Source organism: Mixophyes fleayi, chromosome 12 (genome assembly GCF_038048845.1).
Source record: "Mixophyes fleayi isolate aMixFle1 chromosome 12, aMixFle1.hap1, whole genome shotgun sequence".
Lineage (NCBI taxonomy): Eukaryota > Metazoa > Chordata > Amphibia > Anura > Limnodynastidae > Mixophyes > Mixophyes fleayi.
Genome location: NC_134413.1, coordinates 42,802,358 through 42,823,628, shown reverse-complemented (window position 1 = coordinate 42,823,628; position 21,271 = coordinate 42,802,358). Strand labels below are relative to the sequence as shown.

At 39.5% G+C, this 21,271-nt stretch overlaps 1 protein-coding gene across 6 annotated transcripts in view; it reads right to left on the bottom strand.

The window, feature by feature from the left end:
• Nucleotides 1-21,271, bottom strand: part of NPAS3 (neuronal PAS domain protein 3) — a 344,422-nt gene that overhangs the window by 184,703 nt on the left and 138,448 nt on the right. For 4 of the 6 annotated variants that reach the window (XM_075192988.1, XM_075192989.1, XM_075192992.1 and 1 more), the window contains exon 2: nt 11,397-11,456. The exons of the other annotated variants lie outside the window; for them this stretch is intronic. In XM_075192988.1, the coding sequence (XP_075049089.1) occupies nt 11,397-11,456 (60 nt within the window). The remainder of the gene's footprint in view (nt 1-11,396; nt 11,457-21,271) is intronic. 6 annotated transcript variants of the gene reach the window in all.

Sequence of the window (21,271 nt, the reverse complement as noted above, 5' to 3'; positions counted from 1 at the left end):
CTTCTTAGAGCCTCCCACTGTGTTGTATGTTAAAAAAACACAGCTAATATTTCCCTGGGATTGCTGCTTTAAGATAAACATACCATCTAGCATCTCCTAATATTAACTCTGCAGACTAACACATGCAAACAAACTTAGTAGTAAAATTATGAATTACCACAATTTGCATATCCATGTGAATATGAATCCTGACTTAATTCACACATGATTTGCTTCATATATTCACTAATTGATGTGAATGAAATATACCTCTAAACAACATGTGTGCTAAATCATAAAATTAGGCATCAATTACTGGTATACTCTTATGAAAAAGTACCATGTTTCCATAAACAAAACTAACACATTACTGGCACAGAGATCTCTAGGCCCCATCCACTCCCAAAACTCTGATTGTTCCATCGAACCAGGCTACCTTCATACCTCAGAGTGGTGAGAAGATAATGTGTCTGTTTTATAACATGCCCTATTACATATAATCTCAAAAACATTTTAGAAATTGTGTATTACAATATTTGTTTCAGTCATTTACAGGTGGACATCATGAACACGATATATGTATTGCTAAATAATGTTTGGCCACTGTGTTTTTGAGTCTACCCTTATCAATCAGGAACTGATGTGCATAGAAGAGTTGGACTTTGTTAGAGTATGGAAAGGCTTTAGGGTTAAGTTCCTGTAAAACCCCAAGTTTCTGTCTCTTTATAAGAAGCGTATCAGACATGCACCAGGTTATGGATTTTTCTGAATACACCTTCTATTAATCAATTACCCCAGCTTGGAACACGGAGCGGCTGCTCAGCATCCCCAACTCTCCCATCAAAAATTCATCAAAGGCCAGAGTTCTGTAGCTTTGAAGCCTCTCTGCACCTCTCGTGTTTCGATGTCTAGCGATCAGAGGCACCTCCCGTCGCTCCCTACCCTGGCCTCTGTAATGGGAACCCTTGTTCTAACATGCCGAGCTTTTGCGGCATCTAACGGGAGAACAAGTGCAGAGGAGTCACTGCTGGGACTCCTGAGGAAACCATAGTATTGCTCTTCATATTAACCACCTCACTGCCAAAGACACCTGCTAATAAATGTCCATTATTTTTATTATCACAGATTTGTAAGGTGCCACAGTGCTCCGCAGCGTCGTACAGTAGGGAAAACAGAACATACATAAAACAAGGACATACAAGGGGAGACAAAATAAATGCAGACATGAAAACAAAGGGTATGGAGGACCCTGCTCATTAGAGAGCTTACATTCTAAGTGGAAGAGGGCACAGCTGAAACAAGAGGAGCAAATGTGGCTTAGAGTACAGATTGGGACAGCTGTGAGAGTGCATTAGTGGATCATCAGGGATGAGGTAAGCTTAAAAAAGAGATGGGTTTTTAGAGAACGTCTAAAGATTTGTAGGTTGTGGGAAGGCCTGATAGGGCGTGATGGGGAATTCCATAAGTGTAGAGCAGCACGCGAGAAGTTTTGTTGGTGCGAGTGAGAGATAGTTTCCAGAGAAGAGACAAGGTGCAAGTCAGAGGTAGATCTAAGAGGACGGGAGGGAGAGTATTTTGATATGAGAGTTGAGATGTATGAAGGGGTGGTGTTGTTGAAGGCTTTGTAGGTAAGGATGAATAATTTAAATTGGATTCTGGAAGACACAGGGGGCCAGTGTGGGGATTTGCAAAGTGGTGCAGCAGATGTGGAGCGGTGAGAGGAAGAACAGTCTTGCAGCAGCATTTAGGATGGATTGAAGTGTGGATATATGGGTGTAAGGAATGCGGGAGAGCAGGAGAGTGCAGTAGTCAAGACGGGAGATGACGAGGGAATGGATAAGAATTTTGGTAAAATGTTGAGTAAGAAAAGGGCATATTCTGGCAATGTATTTAAGGTGGAATCGACAGGACTGAGAAAGAATCTGGATGTGAGGAATAAAGGAGAGGACGGAGTCAAGTGTGACACCAAGGCAGTAGGCTTGGGAGACTGAGGACATTGTGGTGTTATTGACAATGAGGGAGATTTGAGAGGAGGTGGTGATTCTGGCAGGAGGGAAGATAATAAGCTCTGTTTTGGACATGTTAGGCTTTAGGTAGCATTGGGACATCCATGTGGAGACAGCTGACATCCAGTTGGTTACACGAGATAGTACAGAAGGGGAGAGATCAGGGAAAGAGATATAGATTTGGGTGTCATCAGCGTAGAGGTTACTGTTAATGTCTTTTTGCTTAGTGCTAAAAAACAAGCGTTGAAGTTAGGACTTTATTCCTCAATAGAGATGACTGGTTCATCTCTAGTGTGCATGTCTAAACATGGAAATGAGAACAGCTGTATCTCATAGCCTAACCATATACACCAGTACCCCCAAAAAACATATTATTCCCCACGTGAATAATAAAGATACTGTAATATTCACAAATGTCATTTCTTGGCACCTCAATATGTGTGCTAAGATAATGTGCACACACTCCTTTATATATCATTATTATAAAATTACAATTAGTATAAATATTGCTTAGTAATGTTATTATTTCAGTGCTTTATTGTAAGTGTAGGGTTTTGGTTCCCGTAAGGATAATGCAGACCTTATCAGGATATTATTTAATCTGGTCCAATAATACTGTACTTGTCTGTGAGCAGTCTGGAGCTAGTGCATGGCAGTACAGGGGATGTTGGTCCACCCTTGGATATGTTTGCAACTAGGGGTCTGGGAATTAAAGAAGGATACCTATCCATGGACTGCAAAGTGAATTATGCAGTCAGAACTTACTTATCAATCTTGATTCTCAACCAGGAAGGACTAACTTTACATTTTCACCTTGCACCATGATCTTCCTGGTAGGCATACTTAACTCAAGGAGGGTAAGAAATGGCACTACCACTAAGACCATTGAGGACTCCTACTAAAATGCTGTTGGAAATCTTGCTATAGTGATGGTGACGTTATATAATTGCCTCCTTTAACATCTAACAAGCTCAAAACACATGAAATATTAGTTGGAATATATTCTGGCATGTAGTCAGCATATAACCATTATCTATCTGGGAGAGGCGTCTTCTGCTTATCACACTAATAAGCCACATTCTGATCTGGTTGGTTTGGGCACCGAATAGATAGTTCTGTCCAACGTGGCGACTTCCATGTGTGGCTTACAAAAGGATCCTTAGGTTGAACAACAGCACAGTCCTGTGTGTGACCATCAGTACTCTGCGTCATCACATGAAGTCTGGTATCCCAGCCAGACCCACCTTTTCGTGGTACCCGAAGCACAGGCCTGCAGATTTGCTCAACAGTATAAAGGATTTGTGTGCTGATCTGTAACCTCTGATTATCCTTATAATTTGTACGGTTGCTTAACTTATAAATCTATTTCTGCAGCTTCCTGGTGCTTTGAATCTAGCACAGATATGTAGATAGAACCCAGTCCTAGCTCTACCAGGCTTGGCGCCCTCTACATAAGGTTTTCCTCCTGCCTCTGAGCCGTATATCACTGGGACACTCAGCCTGTCGTGTTCTACAGCAGTGATCTGCCATTTATATCAGGCCAAAATACGCTGCTATATTTAGTTGTGAAATTGGCCTTTTATGTTCCTGATGTTTACAGAGTCGAGGAAAAATTAATGTTGACAGCCGCAGGCAGCTCAGCTTAACCCCTTCATTCTTGTAGCAGTCAAACCTGCATACCTCTCCCACAGGAAATGACTGTTTGCTATTTTGATGCAGTCTGTTTATGGGAACAAGAGAAAAAAAAGAGGCTCCTTAGGACACAATGAGGTGACTGTACTAATATCTGAGCCATTTCTAGTGATACTCTTCTACCTTTTGAATTAACTGATTTGACCAAATAGACAAATAAATAACCCATGTATAACAAAGGATAAGATAAAGTCATGAGCTCATAACAACTAAACAAAAAACACACTACTACAGTACACAATCCTTAAGGCTTAATGAGTCTAGTGGTAGCAACACTCATAAGCCATCTGCACAAATTATACAACAAAAGCATCACTTTTATTTAGCAATCATTAGAAAAATGAGGAGGATGTGGGAAATGTTTTAGATTATCTTGTCTAGCTGCCTCCCCCATTTATTGAGGGGGAGGCATTAAAGAATAGGTCTTGACATGCATTTATCCCTATCAGCTATTTGCTAAACAGACAAATAGATAGAAAACTGCAAATAAATGCAATTATCACTGGCTTGGTCTGGGACACAGGATGGGCAGAATAGAGGTGTCACGTCCCATTACTACGCTGACACCTGATACAGCGGGTGACCCTCACTCAGGTCAGATGCCTCCCCTCTCTCCTCTACCTCACATGTCAAATCCAATCAGCAACAACAAAGCATGGGGCGAGAGAACACAGCTGTACCATGCTACATCCTGACATCAACTCAGGCAAATTCTCAGCCAGGATCCTTAAGTGTAAGCTTTTTTGTCAAGCAAATACAACAGTTTACTATAATTTTGCTAAAAAGAAAATATCCTCAGTAGTGAATAGTTTATAATCAGTTTCTGATATTTTTTAGACACATAGAGCTATTGTCTATAACTAGCAATTGAGTCTGTTGTCAGGTAGCAGATGACCAGTGATAGGGATTGGTTGGAATTTGAGTGGATGTGAGTTTAGGATGACCCAATAGGCTTCAATAACGTGATCTAGAATTTACTTTCAAAATCAGTTTCTTGTTGATGAAGATAAAAATTCTAGTGAACATTTGCAGTATACATGAGAAACGTATGTACATGTTTTACTAATATTGAGTGTATATAATTATATCTGTCCGTCTGAATGAATAAATTTAATTTCCAATTTTGGGCACATTTTGGTCAAGGTTATAATCCATTATGAGTTGAATCTGAATGCAGATGTAACTGGGTGAAAATACTGGTAGTGGAGGGCATTTACAAAGTTCAAAATGTCTGATGTGGAGTACAAATCCGCTTTAGTCCCACTTTGCGCAAGTGTCTAGACTTCCACCAAAGAGCAAAGGTTTACGGAGCTGGCTAGTGTTTCAGGTAGCGTGCAAACGTTTGCCGTATCGAGTGGAGAAATTGTGTGTATTGCGAATGTTCCTTGGAAAGCAGGGGCAGAGGCACCTGCGATCTTAGTTTTGCTGAGCGGTGCAGAAACAATATTTTTTAGCGGATTATTGAAATGACACAAAGGGGTGCATTTTAGGTGTTCCTTTGCTGTGTGGGCGCAAATTCCACACCGCAAATACTTTTAATAGCTTTGTTGCACTGTGGTAAGTGCACTCCGAGTAATGTACTAAAAAGCTTCACTCACACATAGTTTCCACATGTGATAAAATCAGCCCTGGTCCAATCACTCTCATAATTAATTTAAGTCATAAATTAAGCTAAACTGAGCAGTATCTTTTAAAAAAAATCTGCTATTGTTAATGAGAGGGTGGCTCTGTATTGATAGGACTGGTGTGCAATTCACACCTCTTGATCATTTTCAGCATCTCTGCATACCTTGGTGCATTTCTGCATACCTTGGTGCATTTGTAGAGGCGTCTCCCAAGAGCAGAGAGTAGGGCACATCTTGATGAGTAGTGGTCAAAACATAAGGTGCACAGCCATAATGGGTCAAAATAATATTGGAAGCGCGCAACAAAAGATATGCTTAAAAATCTAATAAATAGAAAATGCTTAGTAGACCTGAAGATTATGATTATGGTTTGGTCATAGAGCCATTACACTACCAAGTTTATACAGATTAGTTCAACATAACTCTACCTGTTTTAAAATCTCAGATAATAGTTGCTCATTGGTATTCTTTATAGATCCCAACCCTAAAACTTGGGAAGTTTTCTGTTCCCTTTGCATCTAACACATCCGCTGGGAGATAATTCCATGACTCAAACCATTTCCTGCAAGGGAGAAACGTATTGTTCACAGAATCTCAATACAAACAATATTAAAGTGTTACACCCCCTCTGGGGTTAAGAGCATTTTATCTATGAATTCATTATTTTGCCTACAACGGATAAAAGAATCTCAGTGCTCTCTAATGACGGAACCTACAGCTGATTTAAACCTAACTACTGCAATTTCAGCAATTCTTCCTCAAAATCATACAGGCGTGTGTCTCCCTCGGCCAACCCATATCACACTTGACTGGCAAAATGATGGCCTGGCGTTTGGTTAAATTATTCTCCCTGTCAGTAAAAAAGCTAAGAAAAAATGTCAATGTCAGCCACCCTTCTTCCAATGTCTCTGGTTCTGTGAAGCTTAAGGAGATTTGTGTGTGCATTTATTTATACTGTATGTGATTCTGTCCTTAAAGGGTCACTACATCTACAAAACAAGTTGCTACATTATGAAAGGACATTGTTGGGTAACAACATACTGTAATAAACACAAATATGGATGTAAAAGTTAGATTTAAGATTTTTGACATTGCATGTAACCTTCTAAAAGCTATGGACTGTTTTCATTAATTTTAGGCTTGGATAGACTAAACTGCAATGCCTTTCTAATTGTCTTATTGACAGAAGTCTGGTGTGGATAGGAAAATGATCTCCCTGTTAAGAAAACCTTTCTATATTGCAAATATTTTCAGTTCTGAGATAAGCCCACAAAAAATGTGCATACATCATTTTGACATATATTAATAGCTTTTTTTATATATATATAGTAACTAGCCTTTTAATTTCGGTAGTCCTTTAAAGGGTTTCAAAGCACAATATGAATGTCACATGGACTACAATATTGTTTTGGACATGGACATCAGCTTTGGTTGCATAAAATCATCTTACATTTTAATATGTGAAATCTTGCCGATAAGGTCCAATGTAAATAAACTAACCGGCTTACAATGCTGACCGTGTATGTGCAACTTTATGTGTTCTGTTTGACATTGTTTTTTGAACCAATGTGTTTTTGGATAATTTATCTTGGAGGTATGTTTGCATTATAGTGTCAACTTCTATTTAACTTTTTATTACCATTCCCACTCCCATTGATATTCAGATCAGCAGAGTTCTCTTAACTGTACAATAACTTGAAACGGAACATTTACGTATTGTAACTCAGCTCTTTAAAGCGCCTATAAAAATGGCAGCTACAAATCGCTGCACTGAATATGCTTTGTGTACCATTAATTATCAGATACCATTCATTTCAATAGTGCTGCCTATAGCGCAGTCAGCAGCAAATGCCTGTGGATCGCTAGAGTAAAATTGCTGATGCAACAACCTCCAATATATATATATATATATATATATATATATATATATATATACACACACACACACACACACGTATGTGCATATGTACATACATATATTAGCAGTGGTTTTCATCTGTGATTTTTACTGATATAATCCCTGTGAAACGGTTTCCAGTGTGACACTACCCTTAATGTGTGAACCAATTTAATGTACAAAATGTAATAGACTTAATTATCATGCGGAACTTATCAGATAGGTCCTATCTGTGTCATATAACATAAGTGCTCAAAGATGCCCTGTACAAAACATTGGTGCAAAACACCTCCAATGATCAATAATCAATGGTCTGCCCAATGCAATAAAAGCCTCCTCTAAGTTGTACTAGGTATGTCGTCATTCCACATAACTGCTTTCTTCTGCCTGTGCATACTGCTCCTCTGCAATACTGTGCACTCTGGTGGAACTCCTTAGGTATAACAGGGCGCACAATGAGTACAAAAGTACTTATTGTGCAGCAGATAGGCCATTGTGCAAAAGACAACGCACACCCAGAAATGAGGCTCACCTCGCGGAGCAGCTAAGGCTTGCAGACTTGCTGAATGAGTGGCTGCACTGCGCATGCAGAGCTTGAAGTCTGCTGTACTACCAGTACTACAGATATAAGTGAACAATAATGTGCACTTCAGTTATACGAAGCTGGAAATTAATTTCAATAGTGAGCGTATTTTTCTCATAGACCGTGATCCATTTGCTGAATTAATGCCAGTGTTCAGTACAGTCCACACCAGAATACATTTCAGCACTTACAGATACTTTCATCTTCCATTCTCAAATTCCCTCGACATCGTTTTGGCCTAATTTTACCAAAGGTTCATTTTTGATTGCTTGAGTGGCCTTAAATGATTCACATTTCCTTGAAATAAAATGCAAAATGTGTCAATTTGCGCCCGTCAATCACACCAAAAACAAAAATCATCCCATCGTACATTTATGCTGGCAATTTCACCAGAAGTAATTCAGTATTGTGCAAATCACAGGATAGAAATTGCCAAGGGCCTTGCCCAATCTGTTGGTGAAAATGTAGGCATTTTAAAGAACTGAGTTACAAATGTTGCATTTAAAGTTACTATACAATTCATGCAGCAGTCTGTCCAGTCAAAAGAAGCCTTTTATAACACACTATCTGTGGATGGGGGTTCTAATTAAGTGTCAGACTCCACTATATCATAAGTCAAAGGTAGATAGACCTTCAAATACGATAGTCACGTAAGAGAACTCCACTGATCTGATTGTCAAACCTAAAATTGCCAGAAAACCACTCAATATTTAGAGTAGAGATTTTCAGAAAGGGAAAATCAGTTCACTTATACAATCGCCTGCGAAAATGACCTAAAAAACCCACTGTGGAAAACTTCAGTTGAAAAATCGCAAGAATACCACTACCTTATGGTCTATTATACGTTTAATCGTTTGCTAGATACATGCTCTAGCAAAGTGTATCTGGCAGTTACCTTTGCTGCAGACTTCATCTTTGGAGACCAGGAGTATGTTCTCTGTCTAACAGCCTATCCCTGCCGCATCAGCTAGCAGACATCAGCTATTTGCACTACTCAGTAAATATCCAATGATGTTGGGTTTGTAGGGGCCAGATAAAGGACGGATATACTTAGGCCTCAAAAGATGGAGAGGCCTAAGCAAAGGTAGATGCTAGATTTAGGAAAAGGGCTGAATTTGCAAAGTAGATGCATTGGTTCTACTTTGCACATTTAACCCATAATAAAATTACAATATGTCCACATCCTGAGCTCCAGTTATATAATGAATGTAGTGTTACTTTATCACCAACGGCTAGACTGCATTACATATGACATGTTGCACCTGCACAGCAGCAAACAATTTCTGGAAATAACTATCAAACGCTGGCAACTATGAAAAAGTCTGGGCAGAAAATAACATGTATGCTATGTGTACAAGCACAATAATGATCAGATACAGTAAAAATCTGGATTTGCTTTCCAAACCAATGTTTTACCTTCTTACAAACGTCTAGCTGATCCTGAGGACAGGCAGAAATATGACATGTTCACCTGCTCATCCAGCAGAAAAAAACGTTTTCCAAAAATGTAAATTAGAGCTCACAGTCCTCTAATTGCACAAGGCACAATATGGGGTGAAAGTAAACAAGACAGACCAACAATGAAAGGTTCTTACTTAACATAACAATTTGCAGTCTCTATAATATTCTTTTGGAATAATTCACAAAAATGAGTCAAGTCCGTGCAGAATGGTTACAGCATAGCACCAGCTGACTGTACTGCACAGGGCTGACTAGTGTATGGGTTTCGCCAACATGTTTTAAGACATGAAAAAATAAATGCTGAAGAAAGTGTATTCCCACATGTGAGAGATTGAGACGTCAAAAGTTATTATGCTTGAAAAATAATTTCTAGGCTTCAGTACTTCTGACAGTATAGTGGCTGGCAAACATGTCTCCACAGACAGCAGAAGCATAAGGCATCGTTATATATTAAGATTGAAAACAAAATGCAGCACAATATGGATTTTCCATGTTTAAGGAAAATGTTAAACAAACCTGCTCCCAGCAACAGGGGTATTCTTCTTTTACTCATCTGAATTAGACCATGCTCACACGGCCGTTTTCATTTCCGTCTCCCCATCTTATGGTTTTGACAAGGGAAACTGAGGCGTCGGATACTTGCATCATTGATCTCACACGGGCACTTAGAAGGACAAATGTCGGAGCAGGGACGCATGAAAAGTAGAAAATGTTTTCCTTCGCCTCATCCCTGCTCTGACATCTGCCTATGTAAAGCATCCATGTGCACAATCAGTCCATTACTCCATAAAGGTCAACAGATTTCTATGCAAGTATCTTAGTTTACTCCATCTCTATAAAAATAATGGAATGATAGGAGGGAGGGGGACCTGTATGAACACTGACCACGCCATTTCAGTTCAATTCTTTAAGCATGTACACAAACCAGTACCGGAAATGTATTTCACTTAATTTGTTTTATTAGTATTAGGAAACACTGTATGGTTCCTCAAGGAAGCTACACACATATCCAGAACACCAGTATAAAGTGTTATACCCGCCACAGCCCAAGCCACAGGCTAATCTATGATTGGTTGGCTTTACTGATAAGAAAATATCACCATCCAATCAGTGATTACTATGTGAATGTCTATACTCACACTGATGTCAGAGTCACTAAGATTAATCAAAAGGGGGGAACTAATCCTTACCAAATCTGAAACTTCAAGCTAGCTCAGGATGCAAACATGCTGGATTTTTATATTTGCACGTAGGTCGTGTAAACACAAAATTTCAATTGAAAGCCAAGTGTGGTTCGGAAAGCAGACAAGCATTTGGCCTGGAAAAGTGTGAGTAGAGGCATGATTGACACATAAGAAACACATTTGTTCCCATAATCCGCTGAGCTGTTTAATGATAATATGAGTGAAAATTAGAGGTTGAATGGAAGCAACGTGGGAATATTTCTGGAATGTGGTTGTGTAGTGAGGGTTAGCCATAAGGACTCAGGTAGGCAGTGTGCGCTCAGGTAGCTCTAGCAAAGGGATCAGAATCCAATATCAGTCTAACTAGCAAATTGGGCATATTAATAGGCAATTTTGCGGTGCACTTGCCCATTATACACGGCAAACTTTGATCTCAGTTGACTTATGGCAAACTATTTTCATAGACTCTTGGACAGCTGGGTGTAGATGAGCAAATGAGGATGTTGCATTCACAATACACTTTTAGATTCTATCTTATCACAAGCATATGTTTATACATGATGATACAACAGTGAAATATCTAAGGATTTCTTGCCATATATATTACCTGTGTCCTTTAACCTCCAACTGCCAAATACTTTAATTTGCAGTACTCTTTCATAGTCTTGGGTACCAAATGTATGTCAATACTCCTTAAGCTTTACTACTCATGGTTAGTTGCAATCAGTCACAATTATATGAGTTTGCAGCACCAAAGGTCAGGTACTAACACTCTGTGTCTAACCCTGTGTTGCATGTCAGAAACCAAAAACTGATTACATTGTTTTATAAAACCAGCAGTATGTAACAAAATAAGCTACCGATTCAATCTGCTGTGCTTGTGTAAAGTAACTATATGATATTGGAAATGGATGGGTGCATAAAACTAAAACGTTACACCCTTTCCCACATTCCATCATGATTTTGTACCTTAGGTTGAGGTCTGGAGGACAGGGGACGGGACATGCGCTGATAGACCTGGAGGCTCCCCTGCCATGAAGAAAAAAAACAAATTATACACATGAGGCAGGAGAGGCAAAATGCAGGTTATCATCCTCTTCAGCCATTCACCTCTCTATATGTCCATAGACCTCCAGTTAAACTACTACTACTTTGCAAACTCACCACTATAGAGAAACACAAGTTGGGGTCAACTGGAGTGTTGTGGGGGCTGAATGTTATTAGATCAAAGCAAACCCTCTCTAGGATTATCGGCACTCATTCAGTCTACTTCTACCTATTCCCCCTATTCAAGTGGCTTAGAAAGTCATTCTACCATACCTTGAAAAAATATAACCACCACTTACCCACAAAACCTTAATGAAATGTGCCTTTAAATTATAGGCCATTGTTATAATCCTGCCAGATCAAAATATGTAGATGCATAAACTGGAATAAGGCTTGCAGACCCATGGACATATTTTAAAGAGTACATGCCGTACACAACCATTTTCTGGGTTGCACTGATATTCATGACAATGAAGTCAATTCACTAGGAACTAGTAACAACACTGAGGCAAAATGTAAGACGTTCCAACTGAATTAATATATGGGTGAATATTGGTTCAACCCAGAAAATGGCTGCCTCCACTGTGTGTGAATGTGACAGGTACACTCTAACTGATAGCTATATAAAAAATACTTTTACTAAAACATATTATGTTATATCTACACAGTTGGCATTATTCAATATACTCTATGCAAGTCAGTTCAGCTTCTTCAAAGATTCAGAAAAGGTGATTTCTAAAAGCACATTTACCATAACAAAACATGATTTGGTATAACTTAAGTAATAGAAATATAGATTTGACAGAAGAACCACACAGTTTATCGTTTTGGCCCATTTTCATTCCTAAAAAACTAAGACCCTATTTGATCTGTCTCTATCTTTGTCTACCCCAAACATGTTTAATTTCCCCTACCATATTAGTCTCTACTACTTCCAGGCTATCCACCTTCTGTGAAGTTCTTACATGTCCCCTAAACCAGCTACCATCCAATTTCACTGCATGTATTCTTGTTCTGACTTTCCCTCTGAAGGAGGAACATTATAAAAACAAAGATGTACTTGAAAGCTTCTATCATATCCCCTCTCTACCTTGTCTCCTCCAAGCTATATATATTGAGACCTAACATCATTTATTAGCCCTTCTTTGCAAAATGTATAATTTATTTATGTCCTTCTACAGATAAGGTCTCCAGAAATAAAGATGGTAATCTAAGTAAGGTCTCGCCAATGACTCATACAATGGTGTCACCACCTCTCTTTTTGTGCTATTAACTCCTCTTTCTATGCAACCTATCCCCTGGTCTTTCCTATGGTTGCTGCATTGTTCTCCTACCTTTAAGTTCTCCTACCCTTTCTTCCTTAAAAGTTATTGTATTATTTGGCATTAAAAAGTAGTTGCCTCATTAATGACTATTCCTCTAGGCTACCTATACCTTGAATACTTTGGTCACCCATCCCTGGTTTGTCTACCCTATTAAATATATTTCTATCATCTGCAAAAAGACATATACTACTTTCATAATGTCACCAATAATGATATTAAACAAGTCTGGTCCAAGTACAGATCCCTGGGGTACTCCATTGGTTGCCTCTTTCTCTGAATGCATTCCATTTACTGCAACTCTCTATCAAATTTCCAATATTCTATCCACTCAAACATCTTTGAATCCAACCCCAAGCATTCCAATTTATTTACCAGTCATCACAGTAGACCATTGTTATAAAACCTTGCTAAAATTTATATACTCTACACTTATGGCTACAACTTAATTTATTATCTTAGTTACCAACTACAAAACAAATCAATCATATGTCTCACCCAAGTAAAACTATGTTGCTAGGATCTTCATAAGTTCTTTAAGTAAGTCCGATAATTACACACTGTGTCTCCTTAGCTGTCATACTAATAATTTTTAAATTACTATAAGGTTTATTACTATTAGGTTTACATAAAAATCTATTTGCGCAGACTTGGAGTATAGGTCAGTGTTAGGTCTCCCACTAACAGAGGTCACCTTCCACTGGTGGGAGAGCTTTCTAACTTGGTCAAGCTAGCACTAAGACTCTGTATTAATTTAAATGGTAGCACATAGGTGGCCTAGATGTGCAGGACATGTATGTCTTTATGAGCCTGTAATTTGTATGAGTGAAATGACTGCCTTCAATCCTATCACGGTGGAATGGTTTTGTGCTATCAATTGTTAATTAAAGCAGTGCTGTCCTAATTTGGAGATGGGCTCCATTCTGACCAGGGCCCTATTAGTGTACAGTTTGTAAGTTCTCCTCCTGTTTGCTTAGGTTTCCTCCAGATGCATTGGATTCCTCCCACACTTGACATATTGGTAGGTCAACTGGCTTCTGATTACATCAACACTAGTGTGTTTCTGTCGTTGTCGCAGAGAATATAGATTGTAAGCTCGACTGGGACTGATGTGAATGTTTAAATATTCTCTGTAAAGTGCTGCGCAATATGTAGGTGCTCTATAAATAACTGTTAAAGCTATCAACAAACATGTCTGGCACACTTACCCACTAAATGAAACTAATGGATGCCCTCTTCCTTACATTACCCATATGCTAGGGAGCCACCAGAGTACTACCGGAGTTGAGCCTATCTGATATACAATGTTGGCTAAAATGATATACAGACTAATCACATGTAAATAATTGCAGGCTTAGCCAATTAGATAAATTAACTTTTGCATGGCTAGTTGTTTTTGTTGCCCTGTTAGTGGCAAATAAACAGACCCTTAAGAAATTCAGCTTCATGCAAAGAAGCCTTTAAGATTAGGAACCACTAAAGGAAAAATGCACAAATGAAAACAATAGACACCATTCAAAGAGTTTTATAATCATCTAATTATACAAAACTATGTAGAATATATCTGCTTTCATTAAATGATCTGTGGTGCAAAAGAAAAAATCCATCACCTTTCTTCAGGGTGAATGGTTTTTAATTTGCTTAGGAATCAAATTCCTATGAATTTAAAGATCTGGTTTACAAGAGAACATGTCAAAAGTGACCCAAGTGTCAAATGTAATCTTGCCAGATGTCCTATAAAGTATATTGTACTTTCTGTATGTTGTTTAATGATAAAAGTTTACCATAACTGTTTAGATAATCAAAACGTGAGTTGTATTTTTTTTACCATGCAATCAGTGGCAACATAAGATGAGCACCCTATAAAATGTGTGCAGGAAACATATGTCAATAGTTCGATAATTCTGTTTTATATATCATTGTATTTGCCTCAAACAATGTGATTTTTATGGTATAAACATATGCAGATTGCCTGAGTACACTTTTGTTACAGAGGCTATGGTCTCAGCTACTGGAGAATGTCTTGACGTTGGCAGGTGAGCTTATATTTAGCTGTATTGTGTACAAAATTTCCTATTTATGTATATAGGACTCTCTTTTTTTTTCACATGTGCAGATGTGCTAAAGTATTTGTCTAGTTACAAAACTATAAATTATTACGTAGCTCTGCGAAGGCAATCCTGCAATTCACACTGTAAACTCCATGCCTGACATATGCCGAATAAAATGAAGGTTCTTATATGCAAGGAACAACATCTTGCTTGGCAAATGCTAAACACTTAAATTGATTAAGGAGCTAAAGTAAATCTCTCTTAGCAAAAGACCCAGATCACAAATTAACAGACAATGTAATTACAAATAAATATAATTGGGCATTACACACTCTTGGCTTTGCTGATGGCTCTAGGAGTGAGTGCATCAGTGCCAGTGCATGCTGGGGTTTGTAGTGTCAGTTCTCTGGTTGTAGCTCCTGTTGTAATGCCTCAACGCCCTCATAATCCGTATGTCTTCTGTCTTTCAAAGAATTTCTCCGGCATTATGAGTGCAAAGTCATCAAAAGCAGCCTGGAGTCTTCTCATATTAATCCCCAGTGTGCGCACGATTGTAATGTATTCTGCTCCTGTATCCGGCCTAAACCCTAAATAATCCTTATTACTGGCTCTGGAATACATTGAGAGGAAAGTAAGACACAGAGGACAGCCTCCCCGTTACTAACCAGATCCTTTCTTACATCAGTAGCTTTTTGGAGCAGACATCTTTTACTGTAAAATTTTCACTGGCTACCAGCTGTTTGAACAAGAATATTTCACTAACAATTAACAGGTCTCCAGAGTGTACACATACCCTCACAGTCTGTGCTTACCTTCCCTTTACTTCACAAAGCAAATTAATATTAAAAGTTCCGAACTCACGACCCCAGCTCTGTGAGATATCAATGCTAACCACTGTGCTACTGCGCTGCCCACCCTATATAAGGCTTAAAGTAGAGACATAATTAATCAGTCAAGTACATTACATTATAATACTGCAACTGCTCAACTTTTCATACATCTAAGTGTTATTTAATTTGCAGCTATTTAGTTGCCAACTGGCCCTATTATCAATGGGAGTTCAAAAGGCTACTTCCACCTATTAATTCTTTATTTTAAAATAATCCCCCCTTGACTAAGTTGTGGTGGTCCCACTGTTGGGATCCTCTTGCTGTGTTCTGTTGCTGCTTCATTATGTAGCTTCATGCCACATTTGCAATTACGTTTAAAGGCCCCAGAGTGATAACTATTGGCCATGGCACTTTGAACTTCAGGAGCATGAAATGTCATGGTGATGCAGCAAGAGTCATTGCCAACAGGGGATTTGGTATGGTGCACTCCAGGATTCATCAGGGTCTGCAACAGTGCAGATGAAGAGGTCACACAGGAGGCGCTATATAAATAAATGATGATGATGATTATGCTGTATATCCTGGGAGAAAAGAGAATTCCAGGATGCAAATATCAAAAATCGTGGCCACCACTGATTTCATCCACTTAAAATATATTAATTCACAAGTTAACCCGTGCATGATACTCATGCATTCTAGTCAAATCAAGCTACTTAAGGTGTTAAAAAGGTTCTTGTCATGCATTTGGTCCATAGCCCAGGCCTCCTCAGGGGAAGAGCGTTACTTCCCGACGTAAGCGCCCTTTTTTAACGTGGTTTTGTCCACATGTCACCACCTCATCATTCTTCTCCATCACCTCATCCTTCATTTTCATCGCCACATCTATCCAGATGTCTATCCAGACACAGGGATCTCTCTCAGCGGTCCTGAGTATCACACTCCTCTCACTCTGTCACCCCCCGCAACCACCAACCACTCCCCACTGTCACCCCCGGCAACCACCAACCACTCCCAACTGTCACTTCTCCTTCAAGAAATATATATATATTTTTTTAAAATCTTTATAAACACTTTTAACAATTAACAAATTAAATTAACAATTTAAAAACATCTTAGTATACCAAATTTCAGCCCTTTCTGAATTTTTTTTTCCACACACACTAAGAATTTAGTAGGTCAGTGTATAACTCCGCCCAGCAGGTGGCGCTGCAGCTTGGTTTTATTTTTTCCACACACACACAGACAGACTAACACACGCCACTAGACATTTATATTATAGATAATAACTTGATGTTTTGGATCATGTCACCCCCGCCTCCCCCCCTGTCTCAGTGGGGTGTGTATTCTGTTTTGGACTTATTGGTTTCATAGAAACTTGGGAACCCAGCACCTGAGATCATTTAAAATGTATTTGTAGAATACTTCTACAGGATAATGGAAATGTTCTGCTTTTTTTTAGGATAAAGACCAATACCTAATTTCCAAAACAAACTGAGCTTTTCGCAAATAATCCGTTAACTGTAGGTAAGTGTTGTTTTCTCATGTACCACAGCATACCTAAAACATTTATTACAATAAGACTAGCTTATATTTCATTAACAGGTCTCCAACCCATGTTATTCATAATAGACCTTTCCCTGCAGAGGGACACTCCCATTACCCAGGAAAAAACACAAACACAAACACAAACACAAACAACTTGTAAGCAACTCCCTGTACTGCCTGCATTAAAAACTAGTACACTATGGAGCAGATTCAATTGGCTGCAATGTTCCTGAGAATATTGTGGCCGCGCTTTATTACCGTTTATACTGTAATGCTTACTTTTGCTCGCATCTCTATGGTGCGCAAGCAAAAGTGAGCGCTAATTTCACTAAAAAAAATTGCTGCATAGTGTCTCAGGTCTGTTTTCGGGACACTACAGAGCAATCTTTTTTTTTAGAATTGAATCTGCCCATTTGCCTGCAGTCTAAGAATCATTTTTGTGGGGACCTCCCGAGGTGTTAATGAACTTTGGCTTCAACAAAATGGCCACTGTTATTATTCTTACTTATCTTTTGCCTCTAGCGTATGGTTCTTATATTTTGGTTTTAGCCGTTGTGAAAAAACAGAATGTAGAAAGTAAGTTACCTCTGCTCCACTGCAGTTTCTTGGCTGGTGAAAATAATGTAAAGCACTGGATGAGTAACTTACACTAATACCCCATTCCCACTACCTAAAAGAACCAGGCGTTTGCTGGGGCGACCCCGGACGACACGGGTCTAGGCTCAGTGTGAATGGGCCCTCCTGCATCTACCCGGGTCGACTGACCCCGGTCTTTTGGAGGGTTATTCCTGGGTTCGACCTGGGTAGCCGCCAGTGTCGACGGTGAGACCCTGGTTTTTCAACCCGGGTCTTACCGAACACCATTGAAAAGTAAAAACAAAAAATAAAAAAAACAAAACATCACCAGAGGAGCTAATCAAAGCTCCTCTTGTGATGTTGTCAGGGAGACCCGGGCAGACCAGTGGTATAATTACATTTTTTTAAAAATGTAATTGGATGTGAGGGGGGATTAGTATACATTTTGTAGAGTTGCATTAATTAATGTAGTTAAGCTGTATTTATTCAAATGTTGTTTTTTTACATTAATGTACAGCTTAACTGATGCCCAATCCCCCCCACACACTTTAAAAAAAATAAATTAATAATAATAACATATATTAGTACATTTATATACATTGCACTTTTCTAATTCTATTATTATTATTGTGCAAGTGCATTTTTTGGAAACCCCCTTCTGTTGATCTCAGGGGCAGGCTGGGCTGGGTGGCAGGGGGGCATCTGCCCCCCGGGCCGGTCCCATAGTGTGCTACCTTGGGCTGGGTCACTGGGCCACCTGCATTTTTTTTCATTAGAATAGGCTGCTGAGTCGTGTCTTGCCTCCCGGGCTAAAATTTGCCAGCCCTCCCCTGGTTGGTCTTCGCCATTTGAAGCCTGTAGGTTTGCATCTTCAAGACAAACATTATAAGTATGTGAATTAAAGCAGTTGGATAGACTGTTGCCCTTTGTCTATGCTCATCAGTTAGGCAAATACTGGTTTGGAAGAAAGGGTGGGTATTGAAAAATGAGGAAGTGGCTTCTTATAAGCCCAACTATTAATAAGAAATAGTTTCCATCTTAGCGACACAGCGTCCACTGAAAATGTTAATGGGGAATTTAACCTTCGGACAAAACTGACTGTCAGGCAAACTTGTTTATTTCCTTAGCTCTTAGACACAACAGCTGCTGTATCTAATGCACAGACCTGAGCTTATTTGTCTGTCTGAAAGATAAACTTGACTACTCCTTTATTGGCAGTCATGTACATGCAAGGTCTCCCTTAAACCTTATATACATTTCAGCCTTTTTCACATTACATTCAAAGAAATGTTTTGGCTAAGCAGAGAAAACGAACCATAATTGTATATTTGGACAAAAACGGAGCATGAAAAATATAAAAAATATAACGTAAAAAAAACAATTGACAACTATGTAAGCAATAAACTATTATAATAAATACAACTGTGTTTATTCCCCAGGTGCGACAGATGTGTTGCAGCATGATCACAAATAGTGGATAACGGGGTGTCTGGAGCAGTTAAGCGCTTCTGGCTATAGCATGCAGAGGGACTTCATTGCAAGCACTTCTTATTGCCCCCACCCCTCCTGCCCATATCACTGCCGGGAACTCACACCTATGCAAATAAACTGAGCCGTGCATGGATTAGCATATGCAAATAGCTCTTATGCATATGTATTTTCAGATGTGTTGGCTGCGGGGTGAGGGTGGAAAAGGCCAGCAGAGAATAACTCTATCCTGAGGGAGGAGTGTGAGATGAGACTGACCCTGGTATTAACTCTCTAGCAGGCATAAACATACAGACAGTGGACCATTGAATCATGTATGTGCACAATACAGAATTTACAACCACATAACTCTAAAATGTTCATTGTCATAAAGCAGTGTGTGGAAAAAACACAAATGTGGTTCAAAATAAAAATAAAGTCCTATTAACTTTATACTCTGTAATTTTAAGTTTTATCCACATCCTGCTCTGCAAGTCCTATTATGCACATGCTGCTTTGCAAGTCCTATTATGCACATGCTGCTCTGCAAGTCCTATGCACATGCTGCTCTGCAAGTCCTATGCACAAGCTGCTCTGCAAGTCCTATGCACATGCTGCTCTGCAAGTCCTATGCACATGCTGCTCTGCAAGTCCTATGTACAAGCTGCTCTGCAAGTCCTATGCACAAGCTGCTCTGCAAGTCCTATGCACAAGCTGCTTTGCAAGTCCTATCCATATGCTGCTCTGCAAGTCCTATCCAGATGCAGCTCTGCAAGTCCTATCCGTATGCTGCTCTGCAAGTCCTATGCACATGCTACTCTGCAAGTCCTATGCACATGCTACTATGCAAGTCCTATCCATATGCTGCTCTGTAAGTCCTATCCATATGCTGCTCTGCAAGTCCTATCCATATGCTACTCTGCAAGTCCTAACTGCACATTGCTCTGCTAGCGCCTAGCAGACTCTGCTCTGCAAATCACATTGAAGTTCTACATTTGCTTTGGCCACACTGTGATCCACAACCACTATCTATACATTCTGGGCTTTATTTAGAGTTAGGAGCAAATCCACCTAAAGGGTACAAATTTGCACCTGGACAAACCATGTTTCATGGGTTGCAAGTGTATTTTTTTTGCATGTAGGGAAACTACTGCCAGCTTTTTCCATGTAACACACAAATACCGGGCAGCTTTACTTTTACACTTCAATATAGGGTTGAGCTAAACGAGCCCTGCTCCCCACTCCCAACTCCTAATTTGCACATGGCTTGCCAAGGTGTAGAATGGCATCTTTTAGACGTATTTACTACTAACTATAAATCAGGACCTTTATCTTCTGGTCTCATTTAAGCAGAGGAATAAGACATACGTCTTGTGCAAAAGAGTCTGTTTTACAAAATAATATTTTTCTCATTCAAATGTGCTATGCGATGATTCTGGGTGTTTACCGCTACTGAAACAAAACCTTACAGTAGTGCAGTAATCTCTACAAGGACGTACATAGTATGCCATCAACCTGTATATTGGCCTAGTGCAAACGTCTGAATACCAGACAGATTTTTCATTTACTGATATATTTCTAAAAGAACACTAATATAGAGAAGCAACACAAATCTTTTACAGATATGAGGGCATATAAAGCTTAGCAAAAAATACATATGGTGCAAGTTGCCCTATTGTCTGCCTTTTTATTTCATCCTGTTAGGCATTTTATTCATACTTGCCAACTCTCCCGGAATGTCTGGGAGACTATGGCAATCTCCCGCATCTGCCCACTTCCTAGCGAAGTGGGCAGAATTAGGTCCAAAATGCCGCAATTTTCCAGGAATCGTTGGCATTTAACCCCCCCCCCCCCCACTGTAAAATGATTCGTTTGCGTCATTACGTCACGGGGCGTGGCCAAAATGGCGCAATTTTTGGGTCCCCACCCCCCGCACACCCACCTCCCCCCGGCAGCTCCCGGAAGCCAACCACAAGAAGTTGGCCACTCATGCAGCAATAAGCATA